This window comes from Canis lupus, chromosome 7 (assembly GCF_011100685.1).
Source record: "Canis lupus familiaris isolate Mischka breed German Shepherd chromosome 7, alternate assembly UU_Cfam_GSD_1.0, whole genome shotgun sequence".
NCBI lineage: Eukaryota > Metazoa > Chordata > Mammalia > Carnivora > Canidae > Canis > Canis lupus.
Genome location: NC_049228.1, coordinates 13,461,146 through 13,482,808, shown reverse-complemented (window position 1 = coordinate 13,482,808; position 21,663 = coordinate 13,461,146). Strand labels below are relative to the sequence as shown.

The window sequence follows — 21,663 nt, the reverse complement described above, 5'->3', positions numbered from 1 at the left end:
ATTTTATTGCACATATACTATATACAACCCCTAGACTGTGTCCTTTAAAGATAAAATTGCTTAGAGAGAGTTCCAACACAGTAAAGGAATTAAGTATTAAATAACAACATGAGAGTCAGTTAGGTGATAAAAGAGAAATGGGAAAAAAAATGTTACGAGTTGATAACAGGATTCAAAGAAGACTGCCATATTTCTAGTCAAGAAACTGAATTGATCAAAACAAATTAAATTAGGAAACAAAAGTATCTTTAAAAACAAAGCATTTCCTTTCAGTGAAAGAAGAAACTGGAAAGAGAAAACTACATTCACTGAAACATTTTACTTTTTCTGATGCTCTAGCCAGGCTAATTCAGCCTTTGTTTTCTCCTTCAAGGCCTTCTCACGAAGACGCAGAAGTGATGACTGGTGAGCTGCCCTCATTTCCTCTTCTTTCATATACTGTCGAACCATCTCCATAGTAAATTTAGAAAAACTATCTTGTCCTCCAGAGAATGGCATACTCAGCTCCTAAAATGGAGATTTTATTTCAAGTTTATTATTATCTAAGCCTTTGGAACTTAATTAACATTGTTAAGGCATGCACTTATAAAAATAAGCTATATATATAAAAAGACTGCTGACCATATCACAGAACACTCTTCAAAAAAGGCAGATGAGAGAGAGTAACATTCATTCCACTAATTTATTCAGCTAACGAAATTGTAACAAATGACTGCATATTTATTTAGCTAACTAACAAATGACTGCATAATCCAGGTACTTTCCCAGCAGTATAAAGCAGGGTAAGAACAGTCCCTGTTGTCCAAAAGGCTAACAATTTAGCAAGAATGATATAAACTTTTAAAATAGAATAAAGTGTTATAAGAGTGAAGCAAATGAAACACTAGAGACATTACACTAGCTCTAATCCTCAATGGCCCTCTGAATCATTCCAAGGAGTAAGTCTGTGTTCTTTTCTGTAAGGAAAGCAAAGCCACACTCTACAGCAAAAATATAATATAAAATTACTATCTTAGGAAAATCATTCTAGTAGATGATATCTGAGTTAAAGCACAAAACATATGGCCATATCTTTGAGAAAGAGAACACATCCACAACTATTTATGAAGTAATCTCCACAGGTAAATTGAAGCACACCTTGGTAGAAGAAAGTGTTGTCTTTTCTGGAGAGGTTTCATCGTCAGAGTCATCATGATGGCCTCTTTTCTTTTCCATGTTAAATCTGCGATGACTCTCAGAAGGTAATAAAGATCGAAATGATTTTTCTTCTATTTCATCTTCTGTCATAGATTCATCAAATTTCAGGGAATATTCTGTTGCAACAGAAGTGGAATCTAAAAGAATTTGGAACAAGTAGATTTTTTCATTATAACAGTTTTCAGTAGGTATTCAATTAGTAGCCCTTGCTGCCTCTTTATGGGACAATCTAACATACACTCATAGAATTGATTGCTAACAGTTAATAGGCATAGAATAATAAAAATTCACTTAATTATCTAAAAATACTAGTACAGGAAATATGGCAAAAGTGTAATATATATAAAGAGCTCTTACAAACCATTAGAAAACTAATACTCCTATAGAAAAATGAGAAACAGTCTTGATCAAATGCTTCATGAAGAAAATATAAATGGCCAAAATAAAGTTCAAAAAAAGTTTAACATTACTAGCAAAGAAATGCAAATTAAAATTTTTTTAAGAACTCATCATTTCCATGGTAATTAAAACACGATGGCTCTTTTAGGTTGGTTCTTGTGTGCCTCTGACATGCACTCCTCTCTCCCAATTCTTTTATTTTATTTTATTTTATTTTTCCAATTCTTTTATTTAGCCAACCTTACGTTCTAGTACTACAAGATGCTCTAGGTTCATTTTGTATATTCCCTGCCCAGTCTTAGAATCAGTCATTTCTCCAAAGAGCTCTAACTGCTTTCATTGGAGAATATTTAGAAACTACAATTATGGGCACCATAGGGTTCACTCTAGTCTTCCTTTCTTGTGTATCTAACACAAGAGAAACCTGAGAAACCTGGCTCCTACCATCGAACATCCATTTACTTACTTGTTCAACCCCAACACATATGTAAGCACCATTTACCTGTAATCCTGTGAAAAGCTCATTTACCAATTAGAATACAGTGTTTATATACTGTTCTTTTTATATTTAGGCTTACAATTTCCACTCAAAAATGCTATCTTCCAAATTTACTTAGGTCAGCAACTTTTCCTTCCACTCTCTTTAAATGTGGTTATGCCACACACTGGTAATAAAGATAGATTCATCTGTCACAGACTGTATTCCATTCTAGGATCCCCCAACATCCTGGTTGATGTGTGTGTGCATTTAGTTTGCACATGTTTACTCTTTGTGATGTACAGCTCTAGGGTTCTGATAAATGCACAGCACCAGCATCAGTACACAAAGAATCATACAGGACATCTCTTACATAACAGTTGTTTCACAGTAAAAGTTTTCCTTTGTGTCCACTTTGTAGTAAACCACTTTCTCTTCTACCTAACACCTGGAACCACTAACCTGTTTTCCTTCCCTAAAGTTTTGACTATTCCAGAATATCATATAAACAGAACCATACAATATGTTGCCTTTTGGGGCAACTTGCTGCCCCAAAGAACTTCTTTCACTTAGTAAAATTCATTTAAAATTCATCCATTACGTTGCATGAATCAATAATAGCTTGTTCCTTTTAATCACTGAAGAGTATTCCAATGTACAGATTTACCAGTTGGCTTATCCATTCTCTTAATAAGATAAATGTCTTATGGGTGGCTTCCGGTTTTTAGCAAAATGAAAAATGGTTCTATGAACAGTAGTGTATAGGCTTTTATGAGGACCTTAGTCTTCAATTCGTTTGGCCAGGCATGTGACTGCTGGATCATTTTAAGATACTGTGAAAATGTCTTACAAAATAGCTATACCATTTTGCATTCTCATCAGCAATGAATTCAAAGTCCTGCTGCTCTGCATCCTTCCTGCCACCACACTGCTGCCAGATTTTTGGATTTTAGCCATTCTAATAGGCATATTGTAGCACCTCATTGCGATTTCAATTTTCATTTCCCTAATAACACATGATATTAAACACCTTTCCTAAGTCTATTTGCCATTTGTATAGTTTCTTCAATGAAGTATCTGGTCAGATCTTATGCACATTTTTAAATAGTGTTGTTGGTTTTCTTGCTGTTGAGTTTTAAGAGTCCTTTATATAATTCTGGATATAAATCTTTTATCCAATATGTGATTTACAATATTTTAACAGTCTGTGGGTTATTTTTTCAATTCTCTTAACAGTATCTTTCACAGAGAGGTTTTTGATTGTACTTCTAGTGTTGGATCTAAGAAGTCACTGCTAAACAAAATGTGACCTGAATTTTCTCCTCTTTTCTTCTACATACAAATTTTTAAAATGGTGTTGTTTCTTTGGATCTTGGTCGTCCTATGAATTTCAGTCACCTTCATCTCTCTGGACTCCTAACTCCCCTTCCTCAACTTGGGAAGACTGCTGGGCTCCATGCTGTACAGCCTGGAGACTACCTTCAGGCAGTAAACTGGAACAGTCATAGTGCTCACCTCATCTGCTTTTCATCTCATGAATCAATAGCATTCACTGCCTGATGTTCAATGTCTTGAAAATGGTTATTTCATATTATTTTGTCTGATATTTGTTTGGCGGGGATGACAAATCTGGTCCTGTTCTTCCATTGTGACCAGAAGTAGAAGTTCAAGTAATTTAATTTTATATTGCTTAAAGAAGTTAAATATATCAAAAAGTCATGGCTCATGATATTTCAGATTAGTCACTAGAAAATTAGAAATTTGCAGTTATTGGAGCCAGGTACCATGGCAAACACTTGAGAACATCATTAAACAAGTCACAGATGGTTACTATCTATTCCTTCTGAGACCTACACTTTCAATAAATAAATTTGCCTTCACTATTTTTTTTTAAGATTTTATTTATTAATTCATGAGAGACACAGAGAATGAGAGACACAGACACAGGCAGAGGGAGAAGCAGGCTCCATGCAGGGAGCCCAACATGGGACTTGATCCCGGATCTCCAGGATCACGCCCTGGGCTGAAGGCAGAGCTAAACTGCTGAGCCACCCAGGCTAACCAATGCCTTCACTATTTTAATTACAAGTACTATTATTAAGGTAAGATTTTGTAGAGATTAAATTCATCCTGTAGGAGAAACTTAACGGATAATTTCTTTGTTTTCCTATGTCCTTTTATTTCTCTCTTTACATAGAAGTTGTCTTTATGAAGTCTGATCCTAGAATGAATTTCATTAGTTTTTAATCCAGCAATCCATAAAACATTTTTGAAAACAATCTGAAAAACATTCATCGATCAGTATAAAAATATGAGCATGCCTTTCAATATTTATTACTATTGTATTAGTTTGCTTGGGCTAGCATTAACCACAACCTATTGACTTAAACAATCCCCTCAATTTTGAGGGGATATAATTAAGTCCACAACATTTCACCCTTTAGCTCCCCAAAATTAATTCCTTCTTGCAGGCAAAACACATTCACCTCATCCTAATAGTCCCAAAAGTTTTAACCCATTCCAGCACCAACTATGAGTTGAAAGTCTCATCTTAGTATCATCTAAATCAGGGATCAGTGAGACTTGAGGTATGATTCATCCTGAGGCAAAATTCCTTTTTTAGTTGCAATCGTGTGAAACAAGACCAGTTATGTGCTTCCAAAACATAATGGTGTGGGAAAAGCATAAAACAAAAAATCCCATTTTAAAAGGAATAAATCAAAAAGAAGGGGTGATGGGTGTCAAGCTAGTCCAAGACTAGCAGGGCAAATTCCATTAGGTCTTAAGGCTCAAGAATGATCCTCTGGCAGGGTGGTCTGCCCTCAGGCCCAATGGGGTGACCTTGCTTTCTCAGTTTTGTGTGTCAGCAGCATCCCCTCAGCCACTGGCAGTGCTTTGCTCCTGAGGCTGTAAGCAAAATCAACGTGAACAAATGAAACCAAGGAGGTGGCCATATGCTCTGAAACCAATGAGAGGACAGCCCTGTCCCCTGGGCCACTATGCCTGGGCCTATGGTGGCAGTGGCTGCCCTGCTGATCTCTGAATCACCCTCAGGGCCATTTTTCCCTTTATTTGAAGGATAAGGCATATTTGCAGCTTAGCTCTACTGTCTCATCTGGTGAAATCCCACAAGTCTGAAAGCCTTCCCATATTTCATCCCATCTCTATGCTCTTTTATCCAAACTGGCAGTGTCTCTGCTAGCATAATCCCATCTCTATTCCTGGCTTCAGCTGAGATGGCTGCTTAGATTCACGGATAATCTCTTTATGGAGTGAGTGTCCAGTCATATCTTTGGTGTTCTGTTCAGAACATACTTTCTCATTTTTCACAACAAGGATAGCCTGAGGATTTTTCAAATCTTTAAGTTCTCTTTCCTATTTAACAATTTCTTTATCTCTCTTCTCACATTTTACTAAAAGTAATAAGGAGAGAAACCAAGGCCATGCCTTCAACACTTTGCTCAGAAATTCCCTTGGCTAACTATTCATGTTCACTACTTTTAACTTCTACTTTCCACAAAACACTAGAACATAGTTCAGCCAAATTCTTTGTCAATTTATAAAAAGGACTGCCATTCTTCCAGTTTCCAAAAATATATTCCTAGTTTCTATCTTCATGAGACTTCATCAGAATCATTTTTAACCATATTTTAATCATCAATATTCCTGCCAACAGTCTCTAGTCTCTGCAAGGCAATGTGGATTTTCTCTAGCATGTACCACAATACTCTTCTAGTCTCTATTCATTACCCAGTTCTAAAGCCACTTCCACATATTTGGCATCTGTTATAGCAAGACCCGACTTCTAGGTAACAGGATCTATATTCATTAGTTAGACTGTATTAATTAATTACTTCTGGGTAACAAGATCCATATTAATTGTTAATTCTTCATTAACTACAGACTGCTACATCCATGAATTACATTCATTATAAATTTACAAAAACATTTAAAAAATGAGAAAAATCTAAATTTAAACATCTTCTTATACTCTAAAGACTATCTTGCCCATCCTGCTCTGAAAACTATGGTTCCAGGCCATTGATCAAATACACTGCTTAAGAGCCAGTCATTTAAAAAAAATTCTTAAAAGTGTCATTTGTTGCCAAACTCTGTTTTCTTCATTATGTTATTTACTACCCATAATTTGATAGAGATACAGCTTTTGTTTATGATCTAGGAAGAGGTAACTAACGAATTTTAATCGAATTACTACATCAGATGTTATCATTATTTTTAAGAAACTGTATCCTTATTATATTGTTTATAATTTATTCTTTTTTACTATTATGCTGTATATCGATAATAGGATTAAAGTAATTTTTTTGAACATCTAATTTCCATTCACATACATGCTCTCCTCGGTTTAGCTTTGCCTTCCCTTAGGATCAAGACACACAATCATGTTTAAAATACTAGCAAGAGTTACTGGCATAGTATATAGCCTTGAAATAATTTCACTGGGACACAATATCAGATTCAGATACACATAGAGTTACTACCATGTTCCAATTATACTAACTAGCTCAGTCACAAATATCTCAAAGGGTTCTGGAAGCCTCCCTAAACAAATATACATACACGTGCAAGGAATGTTACCTTTCTCATCAGGAAGAGATGGTACACTGTCACTTCGTAGAGAATCATCTGCAGCAGTTTGAATTTGTTCATCAATAGAACTCTCCGTCTTTTCACCATGAAGTTTCCTCTCATTTTCCTTAAAAGATGGTACTGAGGGACTTTCTTGACGGCTGCTACCACTGCTACTTCTATTTATAGGTATTATAGAAACAAATCCAAATAAATAAATAAATATATAAAGTGATAAAATAAGGTCATAAATCCAAAGTAAATTTATTTGGCTAGGGGAAATGTGCCTTAAGATCAAGATATAAAATGATGAAATATGTAACATAAAACATAAAATGCTAAACATAGAAGTCTGAAAGGAAACTGTTCTAGAAAAGAGGAAGGTTTCACTCTTAAAAAGTCATGCTAGGTCACCATTATTCTCAGGCTATCACTCTCTTATCTCCTTTCATTTTAAAGTCAAGTTACCAGGAAAAGGGGCTTCTATCTGGCTGTTTCAACCTCCTTATTTTTCATCAACATTACAATTTATCACAATCTGCTTCAATCCCACCTACTCTATGGAATTGTTCTTAAAACCTCTACCTAAACTTGAATTGCCAAATCTGACAGATAATTTTTCTGCAACATTATATGGTGTTGGTCTCTATCTCCTTTAAAAGCTCCACTTGCTAAAGCAAATTGTAGTAAAATGCTAACATCAGTATAATGTGGATAAAAGATATTCAGGAACTTTATAATATTCTTACATCTCTGTAAGCTTGATATTACATCAAAATTAAATGTTAAGAAAAAGATTCTCCTTCCTTACATTCTCTGGTTCTACTCTCACCTGCTTTTCTATCTCCCAAATTCGTTTTTCTCTTTCTTTCACATCCTTTGAATTTTCCTGGCCTCCTTAAAATGATGGTGATTCCCAGTGTTTTGTTTTTGGTTCCTTTCTCATTTGTGCTACATACTCTCCTTTTGGCAATCTTATGCATCTCTCTAATTTTAACTACTATCATTTAGATTGAGTCTCAAATCTGATCAGCTAGCTCTGCCCTTATCCTGACTTTAAGCCTCAAGTTTCCAAATGCTTAGTGAACTTGTTTTCAAGGTCAATGTTCTTCTTCCTTCCTCTTTGCTTTCCTTAGTTTATTCATTCATGTAAACATACATAGAGAGAGAGAGAGCCAATCACAAGCCATGTTTTGACATCTTCTCCATAAGCCATCTCCTTTTCTGAAATGCCCTCCCTTCCCTGCCTAAGGAACTATTAGTTTAAGACTCAATTCAAGTATCATTTCTGCAAAGTGCTCGAGGATACCTTCTCCCACTCCTAAGGAAGGCTTGTTCACCTCTGTTTCTGGGTTTATACTGTTTTTTTAGTATGTTTCTCTAATAGTATTTATCAGGATATTGTACAATTATTTGTCTGGTTTAACAGATGTTTTTGAAAGCATAAACCATATAATATAGCTATAATGTAAAAGATATAATGCAGGAGACAGCAAGTGCTTTGGAGTCATAAGGATAAGGGATTAAACTCAATTATTCCACTTAGCGGTTATGTGCCTATCATTCATTAGTAAACATGTAGTAGACTGCCTACTGTGTGCTAGGCATTTTACTAAGTTCTGGGGATAGCAGTATAGCATGGTCCTCACTAGGATGGCTCTAACAAAAAAGAGAGACAATAACAAATGTTGATGAGGATGTGAAAAGAAATTTGTATTTTTACTGGGAGCAGCTGTTTTGGAAAAGTTTGGCAGCTCTTCAAAAAATTAAAGACCCAGCAACATCTCTTTTAAGTGTATACCCGAAAGAAATGAAAACCTATGTTCACATAAAAACTTGCACATAAATGTATGTAGCAGCACTATTCGTAATAGTCAAAAAGCAGAAGCAATCCAAAGTCTATCAACTGATGAAGTAAAATGTGGCATATCCATGCAACAGAGTATTACTTGGCCATATAAAGGAACAGCATACTAATATGTGATAGATGAACCTTGAAAACATTATGCTAAGTCAAAGAAGCCAGTCACAAGGACTCACGTTGTATGATGCCATTTATATGAAATGTCCAAAACAGATAGATCCACAGAGAACAGAAATACAAAGCAGATTAATGGTTGCCAGAAGCTGGAGAAGAGACAACATAAGTGACTGCTAAGGGTATGGGGCTTCTTTTTGGGGCGATGAAAATGAAACCTCAAAAGAACTTCTAGTCTAGTCCATAACTAACAAGTAAAGGAAAAGGATATAGAAGGTGGTAAAAGCTATAACAGTTATATTTGGCGTGGTATGGGAGAACACAGAAGGGACATGTAAAGCAGACTAGGGTAACACTGACTCATGGAGGGGAAATAAAAGTAAGGTAAGAGTAAGATCTAGAAAGAAGGTATATCATGTATAATGGCACAAAAGACACAGAGAGCTTGGCTCGTTTAGAGAGTTGTATTAGAATAGTTACAATTAGTGGAATATGACAAGAGTAGAAATGCCAAGAGAAGATGACCAAAAGCCTCAATAATTAAGGAACTTTCATGACCTACTGAATGGCTCTATAGGAATACTGAAGGTTTCAAACAGGTGAATAAAAACTTGGTTGCAAATTTTAGAAAAATCCCTCTAGTTACCATGTGGCTAGTGAAGAGATTGGGAAATGGTTTGGGAAGAGACTGGGAAACCTATTAGGAATTCCCTGCAGTGACCCAGCTAACAGTCTCAATGAACTAAGGGTCACTGAAGATTAAATCAAAGTCATATAGTTCCAGAGATGTGGTAGGTACTTAATACCCCACATTAATGTTTTTTAGGTTCATGATTTAATTTTTTTTCAAATATTTTATTTATTTATTCATGAGAGACACAGAGAGAGAGGTAGAGACATAGGCAGAGGGAGAACCAGGCTCCATACGGGGAACCCGATGCAGACTCAATCCCAGATCCTGGGATCATGCCCTGAGCCAAAGGCAGATGGTCAATCGCTGAGCCACCTAGGCATCCCTCATGATGTAATTTTTTACTTATTTATTTTGATTTAATTTTTTAAAATGAGGTTTTACTTTGACAATGTAGTTATCCCACCTCTAAGAATGCTGGAAAGTAGCTTCAAAAATCTTCTAATCCAAGGACAGAACCATAATTGAAAACTATAGATGTTAATATCAGGCAAGAACCAATGACAAAGTATTCAATCTTCTTTTATAATGATAAAAATTATACATATAATTTCTATACATGTCAAGAAATATGGATGTTAGTAAAGCAATGTATAATAAACATAGGCCTTAGAGCCAGATAAGCCAAGGCTCAGTTCCTTGGGGTGACCTTGGGTGAATTTCTTGGCAACTCCATGAGGCTCTGTTCCCTACTATAAAATGATAACAATATCTGTTTTAGAAAGTTGTGAAAATTAAATGTAGGAAAAACAACCGACACAGTGTGAGCACAAGGCAGGGTCTCAAGGAATAGAACAATTTTACAAATCAGATAATCAAATGGGGGAAGTCAGAACACTGAAGGGGAAGATTCTATTTCACTTAAAGAAATGACATTAAGAAGTTAAAAAAAAAAAGCAGTGTCTAAGACATTTATCAGACTTTACCAAATCAAAGTGTTTTTACCTTCGATCATGATTCTTGTATCTTGAAGACTCAGAGTAACTCTCATATGAAGGGGAATACTTTTGATGCTTTGAGTCAAGAGTCCCTTCTTTACTCTGAGATAGTGAAATGGATTGACTTTTTCTGCAAGTACAATAAAAAATGATTAAACTTTTAAAGTCTAAGAGAATACCACTTAACATTAATATGAGATAAAATCTTAAATAAACAGAAATTATGAAATAGCCATGACAAAGTATTTAAGAAAGGCATTCACTCATAGAAAAGAATATTTTTTGCTTTATGAAAAATAAACACAAATCCCCCCAAGTATAAATAAATATGAATGAGGACTTAAAATCTATGAATGAGAGAGGATCAAAGATGATGTAAAAAAATACATACAAACTATGATCACATCCACCCAGGTTGCCTAAAAAACTCTAATAACTTTTCATTGTTCCTAGAATAAACTCCAAAGTCCTTAAGGTCTGCCATGTCCTACCATGACATGATCCCACATCATCTCCTACCATTCTCCTCTTGGTTCTCTGCCTCCAATCACATCAATCTTCCTTCATTTTCTTTTTCTACCTCTGTATGCACTGACTGGCCTCACCTGCTTTATACCACTGATCACTTTTGAACTAGATCTCAACATTAAGCTTTACTACCTTGGAAAACCTCTGACATCACTGTATCCCCAGGCTATCCAAATTCCTTTGCTACATATCGATACCATGGATATATGTTCTTTGCTCCTCACACTTATCTCAGTTTGTAAGTGTTCATTCACTAAGGTAAATATTTGCTTACAATACCTATCTCTCTCACTCCACCGTATGCCCATAACTATATTCTAGTACCCTTAACAGTGCCTGGGACATAGTAGATATTCATTGCATATTTGCTGAATAACTATTAACCTATCCGTTTCAGCTCTGGTCCTCAGCTGTTTCACAAAGTCTGGAGCATGTTGTCGCTGGTGGTCATACAGTGTGGCGAGGGGAGCTCCTGAAGCAGTAATAGCATCTGAGATATGAGTTCGAGTCAACTCTGCCATCTAAATAAGAACACACACAAGGCAAAAATAGTTATGAAAAAAAATTACAAAAAAACTGAGAAGGAGCACAGTGTCTTTGAAAGATCACTGGATCTACCATAATAGATAAAATACTGTGGGCAAGTCATTTACATTAAGTTCTTAATAGCTTCCTTATAAAAATAAAGAGTTGGATGGACCACATGATTTCTAAGGTTTCATCTAGCTATAGCAATCGACAAATTAAAACAAAATCTTCAAGTCATATAATAAGCCATAAAAAAACAAAAATAGGGATCCCTGGGTGGCTCAGTGGTTTAGCGCCTGTCTTTGGTCCAGGGCGCGATCCTGGAGCCCCAGGATCGAGTCCCACGTCGGGCTCCTGGCATGGAGCCTGTCTCTCCCTCTGCCTGTGTCTTTGCCTCTCTCTATGTCTATCATAAATAAATAAAATATTTTAAAAAATCAAAAATAAATCTTCTTTAAGAATCAATTCAATTACTACTTCCTATCTGCCTATCTGCTTTCTGACCTACAATGTGAGGTATTTTCCCTACTCTTAGCCACTACTGCAACTGCTGCATGTATTACTTATTTGGTGTTCATTCAATCACCAAGTTAACAACTTAAAGTGTTTTTGAAATCTTTGTTAATGCTGCCTAAAATTTTCTTAAAAGAATCTATATTTATTTGCACAATCCCACAGTATCTAACACAGTAGGTTCCTGGCTTTTTAATATTAATAACAAAATCATTTCACAAACAATCCTAAATTGTACCTGCTAAAATAAACTGAAACTATATCTACAGATTATCATATCCTATATACAGACAATAGTAAATCTATTTCTGGCTTTATCCTTAGTACAGTAAAAGACAAGACACTACATCACTCTAGGTGAAAAGGAACCATTTTCATACAATGCAGATCAATGGCTTCCTGAGACCAAAGACAGGGGTACAAAGACACTTTTTAGTGTCGGAAAAACAGTTGACCTTTGAACAACATGAGGGTTGGGGTGCTAATCCACAAGCAGTCGAAATCCATGGACAACTTCTGACTAAACTACTAAATAGCCTACTGTTGACTGGAAGGAAGTCTTACCCATAACATAAACAGGTGAGTAACACAGATCTTCTCCACTATATATATATATTTCATACCATATTATTATTATAATAAAGTAGGCTGAAGAAAAAATATTATTAAGAAAATCCTAAGAAAAATTACACAGAGCACTGTATTTCAAAAAATTTTGCACATGAATAGACCTTCATAGTTCAAATCTATGTTGTTCAAGAATCAACTGTATTCTATTTCTTGATTATGGTGGTGTTTATAGGGATAGACAGGTAAGAAAAGACACAGAAATATGTAGATAGAGATACCTATATCTGATTAGATACCTGTATCTATATATTTGTCAAAATTCATCAAACAATATACTTACAGTGGATATATTTTATTATTTGTAAATTATACATCAATAAAATCAATATATTTTTTAAGAAGTTTACTCAAGGGCAGACATTTAGAGTTCTTCTCCATCTTTCTTTCTGCTGCCATATCACTCGTATGTACAACATACTGCAATGAATGATGCCTCTTAATTCAATACTGTATGGCTCCCACTGAAAGTCACTACGTACATATTTGCTAGACATTAGAAGCTCATTACTGCTAAGACCAAATCTACTCAAACTGACTAAAAAGAAAAGGGCTTCTCAATGGCTCTTACTTCACAGATTTGGCGAGCTGCATCTGTGGTGAGACGAGCAGTCTCTGTTTGCTGAGCAGCTATTTTACAAGTTGCTTCCTGCAGGACTTCGGTTACTTCCCTTTGTGATTTGACCACCTGCTGTAAGGATTCTGCATGGACCTGAAAATAAAAGGGAGTAAACAGAGAACTTATGTTATGTCTCAGTCTCTTCCCACCCCAAATTAGCTTTAATTTTAAAACTGTTTCATGGATCAAATGCCTTGTAAAACAAAACACTTGACTATTATCTGGATTTCCTGCCTTAAAATCTATAGTTTAGAGTCTTAAAATTACTGCTGGAGTTTAATTTTTAACTCCATCGTTCATGAGTCGATATTTCTTTAGACAAGTAACTACTATGTACCTCAGCTTCCATTTCTCTAAATTGGGGATAAATCTTGACTAACTTGACTCACAGAATTTGCTACAAGAGTCAAATGACATGAAATGAACCCATATGGCATAATGTACTAAAACATTATTGTATCTTTTCTTTTTTACTTCTATGTAAGTACAAAAATACTAAAGTGATTTCAAAGAGAACAAATTTAGATTTAAAGAACCAGTGCCTGCTGCAAAAAGAAGTACCTGAGCTGCTTTGTTTCGGGTTTCTTCTAACTGCCTCTGACACTCCAAAGCCTCTTGTTCAGCCTTCAATTTCAAAAGAGCCAAGTCTCTTTCATGGCGTTGCTGCTGTGCCTTCAAAATAAAAAAAAATGATCAACTATTAATTCTAAGACACTACACCATTTTAATACAGTGACTATATTACATGTAATAACTACTTTTCTAATATAATTTTTGAAGCAATCAATTAGAGCTTAAAGGAAAGACAGTAAGCAGGTAGCCCTAAATCATTTATTAAAATATTAATCACCACCTATTATGAATCAAATAATGTAGTAACATAAAACTTTTTCAAGACATATGGGGCTAAGAACTCATACCAAAAAGCTGGTTTTAAAGCAAAAGCTATAGTACCTAACTCTTTAAAAGAGATAAAATGTTCTACGTATAAAAATTCTTCACACCTCAGCATTTTATGATTCCTTTATTTTGGCTTTAAACAAGTGGTTTCATAAAAATGTTGCCCCAGAAAAGGTCTCCTTCTCACCAGGACCCTTTCTTTCCACTCTTCCATATAATATTATCTATCAATTTATATTTTGTCATTTCTTCTGGAATAGTGCTAAATACAGGCTTTCTAAAGGTGCAAAATCTGTATACAAAGTTGCATAATGCCCTGTACAAATCTGGAAGCCCAGAATTGTAATGTATTCCTAAAATGGTAGAAAATCTCAGTGCTCTTTTGGATTTCAAGGTAAGTATGGCCACTGCAATGGGACCATTTCCCCCATCCAGTGATTTTTAACCAAGTGGTTATCAGTCCCTCCTCAGTCTCCATCGGGAGTACTTGGAAATGTTGGGGAGTTTTTGCTGTCATGACTAGACGGGCACTACTGTTATTTATTGGGAGAGGTGCAGAAATGCTGAACTCCTTGCAAAGTATGGGACAGTTCCACACAAAGAACGGTCTTTAGATATTTTGGGAGAAACAAATGAAAAATAAAATAAAAAAAAATATTTACAACAACATCAAGACACATAAAATACTTCGGAATAAAATTTTAAATGTGTAAGATCTCTACACTGAAAATTACACTGCTGAGAGAAATATTTTTAAAACCCAAACAGAAAAAGGTATCATGCTCACCAATTAGAAAATGCCATTGTAAAGATATAAATTCTCTCCCGAAACTGATCTATGATTCAATGCCAGTCATATTAAAACCAATAAAAATTAAAACTAGGCCTTTTTTTTTTGTAGAAGCTGATAAACTAATTCTAAAAATTATGCAGAAATGCAATAATCTAGAATAGCTAAAACTGCCTTAAGAAAGAACAAAGTTGAAATAATTACACCCTGATTTCATGACTCACTCTAAAGACATGGTAAAACAGTATGGTATGGGCATTAAAGATAGAACATAGATCAATGGAAAATAAGAGAGTGCAGAAATAGAGCTCTATATAAATGACTATTTAATTGTTGATAAAAGTGTCAAGGTAATTTAAGTCTTTTTAAGAAAATGGTGACGGAACAACTGAAAATCCAGGTGGGGAAAAGATGAACTTTGGTTCCTTCACACTCCATAACTAACTGGAGATGGTCAAACACTTAAATATAAAAGTCAAAACTATAAAGCTTTTTAGGAAAACATAAAAGAATATCTTTGTTAAAGTATCTTAAAATCTTAGAGTAGGCAAAGATTTCTTAGAAAGCAAAAGGCACTACCATAAAAGAAAAAAATTTAAAACTTCATTACAATAAAAGAAAAAAATGAAATCTTCATTACAATGAAAATATTCTGCACTTAAAAGGATACAGTTTAAAAATGAAAAAACAAAATAAATTTCTTTAAATTAAAAGGTAAGCTAAAGACTAGGAAAGTATTTGAAATATATCTGAAAGGGACTTGTTTCTAGGATATTTAAAGAACTTCTACAACTCAATAATTAAAAGATATACAACCCTATTATTAAATAGGCAAAAAATCTGAACAGACCTTCACAAAAGATGATGTAATAAATTTTATAATAAATACACAAAAAGACTATCAATCTCATCAGTCATAAAAGAAATGCAAATCAAAACCACAATGAGGGGCAGCCCAGGTGGCTCAGCGGTTTAGTGCCGCCTTCAGCCCAGGGTGTGATCCTGGAGACCCGGGATCAAGTCCCACATCAGGCTCCCTGCATGGAGCCTGCTTCTCCCTCTGCCTGTGTCTCTGCCTCCCTCTCTCTCTCTGTGTGTCTCTCATGAATAAATAAATAAAATCTTTAAAAAAAAAAAACAAAACACAATGAGATACTACTTCACACTCACTACAATGCCTGGAATATCAAATGACAGCAAGAATGTAGAGCAACTAGGACTCTCAGATTGTCATATGAGTGTAAGATAATACAACCACTTTTATTTATTTATTTTAATATTTTATTTATTTATTCCAGAGAGAGAAAGGGGGGGGGGGTGCAGAGACACAGGCAGAGGGAGAAGCAGGCTCCATGCAGTGAGCCTCATGTGGGACTCGATCCCCAGTCTCCAGGATCAGGCCCTGGGCTGAAGACGGCGCTAAACCGCTGAGCCACCAGGGCTGCCCTACAACCACTTTTAAAAATAACAGGATCCCTGGGTGGCACAGCGGTTTGGCGCCTGCCTTTGGCCCAGAGTGCGATCCTGGAGACCCGGGATCGAATCCCATTTCGGGCTCCCGGTGCATGGAGCCTGCTTCTCCTTCTGCCTGTGTCTCTGCCTCTCTCTCTCTCTCTCTCTTTCTGTGACTCTAATAAATAAATAAATTTTTAAAAATTAAAAAAAAAATAATTTAACAGTTTCATAAAAGTTAAGCATATACTTTTACTTGACCCAAGCAATTACACTCCTGGGTATTAAAGCAAGAAAAATGAAAACATGTTGAATACAGAGTTGCAAAAAACATTCATAACAAGAATATTTATAATTGCCAAAAACTGGAAACAATACAAATGTATATCAACAGGAGAAGTGATAAACACATTGTGTTATACTGATCAATGGAACCATGAACAAAACAATGTATACAACATGGATGAATCTTAAAAACACTGTGACACATTAAATAAGCTAAATATGACAAAGTACAAAATATATGTCCATTTATATGAAGTTGCAGAACAAGCAAAAATAAACAATGGCGATTAGGAATCAGAATAGTTAACTGCCTCTGGGAGAGGAGATTAACTGAAAAGGTCTATGGGTGAATCATCTGAAGTGACATAAGTGTTCTACATTTTGATTAGGATTGATCAAAACTCATTAGATTTAAATCTGTATGTTTTGATACATGTAAATACTAATTTGTTGTTTTTTTTTTTAAAAGACAGCAACAGCAACTCCACGTAAGAACACTGCTTAGACCTTTACTGGATTTTTGTTAGCTAAGGAAACGTCTACATTATGCCGACTTTATCAGATACCTGGATCTCAGAAACTTTTCTTTTCGGTACAAATAAAGTGTTAAAAAGAAAACAATAAATACAATGAATTATCTATCTCTGGTTTGTCAGTGAAAAGAGAAAAAATTGTGAATTGCTTGATTAGCCTCTTTTCAGAGACATTTAAAAAAAGAGAGACTGAGAAAAATGAAATACTTGAGAGTGAATGACTGAATTATTGTTCTGCTGCCAAATATTCTATGTGTAACTTTTTTAGTGCTCTTTATGACACTTTTCTGCAGGGTTATTTATAGGTGCTATTTGGCAGACTTTTTTCTATCTGGCAGGTTAAAGTTGTGTGTTTTCCTTTGTTTTTTTGACCTCATCATTGAAACGACTTTAAGTAGCAAAGAAAAGAGAAAAAAATACAGAATGCTAAAGAAGAAAACTCCACAAATACCTTTATGATCTGAGCTAGAGACACACTCTCCTGCTGAGCAAGTGATACGCCTCTAACTCTTTCCACATCGGACAGTTGGCGCACCGACTCCTCAATGGCACTCAAGTAGCTGAGTTCTGCTGCCATGCGATGCTGGAGACCAGCAGGAGAAAGGCGCTTAGAACCTGGAAGGCATAAGTGACTGTCAAATGTAAAAGTTCTCATGAAGCAACCTCTCAGATTTCTGAAATTCATTTTTCATTTTAAGAACCAAAAAGTGTTTGCTTTCCATTGCAGGAAAGACAGTGACTTATTATTAGCACAGTATATATTTTTCAGGTGTGTTTTGACTCATGCTGGCTAAACAGGAAAAATCACCACTGTTGAACCTGTCAGGCTTTTCAGTATTTCCTTTCCTACAAAATCTTTAATACTTCAAAAAGTAATCACATTCACTTGATGGATAACATTTCCCTACAATTTGACTAAAAGAAAGGGGATTTAAGGAACAAAAGTAGTATCTTAAATTACAATTGTATGGATCTACTTGCCTGGTGTTGAGGCCATCTCTGTAGTTGTTCGACTGGCAGCAAGGTTCATATCAGTAAAAGGTGCATTAGGCTTAAATCCTGTTATAGATGGAGGCATTATTACCGAGGATTTAGATCTTTCTAATGAAGTTCCTGGAGGGTCAAACTGCGACAATTTCTGGGAACTTGGAGACAGGGGAGAAGTTGGAGTTTTCTGAGATCTTCCCTTGTCTGATGAGACACTAGAAGTTTTGTTTCAAAGACATTAGAGAAAGGAAAACTACTACAAGAGCCAGCTAAACAACTCATAAGAACAGCATGCATTACATTCTTCACTGACATTTTACAAGGCTGTGATTCAGGCATTTAATTATTCAACATAGTCGCCATCCTGAATGAATGAATGAGTATGTCCCTCTCTCATTGCTAGATTTACAGTGGTGAATGAGCTAGGCAGAAACCCTGACCAAAATTATGAAATAGAAAAGGAGTCTCAATTAAATTGGCATTTAACTCCTTCTTCTAAAATGTACATATATAACGAATCACTTATTACAGTATAAGGCAAAACCTAAGTTACATAGACCTCATATAGCAATAAAACTACAGCCACATATAAAAGGTAAGGTCAAGCCTATCACATAAAAAAAATCTTAAAATATATCTCTGAAAGAGAATAAAGTATCATTTTGTATTAAAAATTAAGAAATGACAAAAAACACTCTTTTGTTATTCCTCCTAACCCAAAGAGTCACAGCAAAAAATTGTTTTTTCCTACTAATCACCTCTCAGTACTCATTTGTATGAACTCATTTGTTTCCATCTACTTTTTAATGTTAGAGTTCTTTCTCGAACTAGGGAAGTAACCTCTCAAAAGCAGTCTGACTGGAATAATTCTAATGGTATTTATTTCAATACAAAGCACATGTCTAGCCCTTCTGAGAAATTAGGCTCATTAAAGTTACTGTTTCTCAGAACAAAAGGATGTTACCATGCACTAAACATTTATTTACTGAATAAATTACTTAAAGATACTCCATAAAGCATGTTAGCACGTTAACATATTTCTGACATAGTAAAACAAGCTTATTTTTAGCTCCAGTAAAACCAGGAAATAGTTTTCAAAAGAAGACATTTATTTCTCTTAAAGCCAGTATATAAATATTTGAATAAAAGCAGTCTTGAGAGGCTCTCACTTGTTTACAGTGACCTTTAATTTACTATTGGTGGTTTAGAGAAATACTATTTTCTAATAGTCTGACAACTTCATTTATGGAATACAAAAAGAATTTTATTACTTCTGTCTCTTAATAGATCTCCAAGAAAGAATTCCAACACAATATCAAAACCAAGTACCATGCCTGAATCTTACCTTGCGGTTTTTACAAGCTATATTTGTATCTGCTCTGCAAGGAAGACTGACCTAGACTAGCATTTCCAAAACTAAGCTTCCAACAATGTTAATCAATTTTCCAAAGGACAGAGAGGTAAAGAAAGTGACGACAGCCAAATAAGCAAACAAAAAAAAGGGTTAAATAATTTTTTTAAATCTGAGCACCTCTTCATCAAAACCTCAAATCAAAGGGGGGGCAGGGGGTGTCTATTCTATAGAAAGGAGCATTTATCAAACTTATTTGGCTATGGATTCTGTTTTAGAAATGTTTAACTTTGTAGATTTTGTTAAATAAATCATCAGAATATCTCTAAAGAAAGGTAAAATTCTCTGAATTCCAAAATCATTGACAAATTAAACTTCAATTTTAAATATAGCAATGATGGTATTAACGATGTAAGATTTGAAAGCATTAAAAATGATTATCTGTATGTGACACTGCACTAGAAAAAGCAAGCAGCTTCAAAAGAAAAAAAATAAATCCATGTCTTCTCAGAGCTTAAATTTCCAGAAGGACAAAACAAGTGCAACAGATAAAAGCCATGTGGATAATCACAGAAGCAACAGGCTCAGTGTATACTGTATTATTAAAAACAAGGAAACAAAGTATGCAAGCTATCTGCAATCAAAATAAGAGAGTGAGATTTCAAAATCTATTTGAGTCATCAAATAAGTTGAGCAGGAGAGAAACATTCACAGGAAGAAATAATGAGACAAAAGGATGCTAAGTAGTTGTACTGTAAGAGGGGATGAACACAGGTAAGAAGAAATGTATAGAGAAAGGAAATGAGATAGTCTGTGAGCACCTAGTGAAAACACTGCAAATAAAGTTACATTCTTGGGAGTTCATTTACAGAGTTCTTAACTCCCAAGGTACCCTAAGGAGAACAATGCTTGGTCAAAGGACTGATTCAAGATAACAACAGTGGCAATGGCATTTAGAATAGAGAGGTGGCTTGTGCTAGAGGCAGAGTATTCCTGAGAGAGGCTGTAATAGTTTAGGCGAGAGACAACTATATTTTAAATATGAAGACCCAAACTATGAGCAAAACTACAAAATCTCTTCAGAAAATACAGCAATTTATTGAATTGATTCCCTGAACACCAATGATATTATAATTTTAATTAAATATGAATTACAGTTATAAAACATATATTACTTTACCTCACAGAATGCCCAGAAAGATCCTCCAAAATGCTATCACTGTCAAGGGTCTGCTCATAATCTTTAACAGAAAGTTTGCTACTGGTCCCAGATTTCTTTCCTTGATGAGAGCCACGTTCTGAGCCAGAATGTACTTTCTCCTCATCAAGAAGTGAGTTCTGAACATTTCCAGTGAGTGAATCCAGCCCTATAAAGAAAATCTCTTATAAAGCTGATTCCCAATGTCAAAGGCTACTGAAAAATCATTGATACTTATATTTCAATAAAGTAATAAAATGTACAGATCAGATTTTTTAAAGTTATTTTTCATATGTAAAATAAAGTAGCAAATCCTTCTGTTTCCATTTAAGGAGAATAAACTTTCTTCCATTAACATCCCCCCATTTGCTGTTAAAAAATAAATTATTCTTGGGGCACCTAGGTGGCTCAGTGGCTGAGCATCTGCCATTGGCTCAGGTCGTGATCCCAGGTCCTGGGATCAACTCCCTAATCAAGCTCCTGGCTCAGCAGGGACCCTGCCTCTCCCTCTGCTAGGTCTTTACCTCTCTCTGTGTCTCTCATGAATAAATACATAAAATCTTTAAAAAAAAATAAATACATATTTTAATTTTAAAAATAAATTGTTCTTAAATCATATGGTAAAAAAAAGACAAGCATGTTAAGAATGAAGTACTATTCTATTCCTATGAAAAAGTAGCCAAAAAGAAGATTTTTAAGGATAAAATCAAGAGCTGGGAGAAAACCAGTATCAAATGCCAAATGAACTACAGAATCATTTTGAAAAACTTTATGATAAGCACTATGTTGCCAGATTCATTAAACTGCTCATATTCTCTGACTCAGAATAATCTTACTTCTAGGAGTATCCTAAAAAGATTATTGAAATAAATAAAAATTATGCATGATATTCAATATATAATTTTATTTTTAAAAAATATTTTATTTATTTGACAGAATGAAAGAGAGTACAAGCAGGGGGAGCAGCAGGCAGGAGAGGGAGATGTAGGCTCCTTCTCTGCAGGAAGCCCAATGCAGGGCTTGATCTCAGGACCCCGGAATCATGACCTAAGCAGAAGGCAGATATTTAACCAGCTGAGCC

At 35.1% G+C, this 21,663-nt stretch overlaps 1 protein-coding gene across 4 annotated transcripts in view; it reads right to left on the bottom strand.

The window, feature by feature from the left end:
* Positions 1-21,663, bottom strand: part of CEP350 (centrosomal protein 350) — a 153,597-nt gene that overhangs the window by 63,658 nt on the left and 68,276 nt on the right. For all 4 annotated transcript variants that reach the window (XM_038542170.1, XM_038542172.1, XM_038542171.1 and 1 more), the window contains exons 15-24: positions 20,565-20,751; positions 18,028-18,248; positions 17,498-17,661; positions 13,648-13,758; positions 13,039-13,179; positions 11,184-11,320; positions 10,279-10,401; positions 6,674-6,843; positions 1,138-1,334; positions 323-507 (exon numbers count right to left, since the gene is read on the bottom strand). In XM_038542170.1, the coding sequence (XP_038398098.1) occupies positions 323-507; positions 1,138-1,334; positions 6,674-6,843; positions 10,279-10,401; positions 11,184-11,320; positions 13,039-13,179; positions 13,648-13,758; positions 17,498-17,661; positions 18,028-18,248; positions 20,565-20,751 (1,636 nt within the window). The remainder of the gene's footprint in view (positions 1-322; positions 508-1,137; positions 1,335-6,673; positions 6,844-10,278; positions 10,402-11,183; positions 11,321-13,038; positions 13,180-13,647; positions 13,759-17,497; positions 17,662-18,027; positions 18,249-20,564; positions 20,752-21,663) is intronic.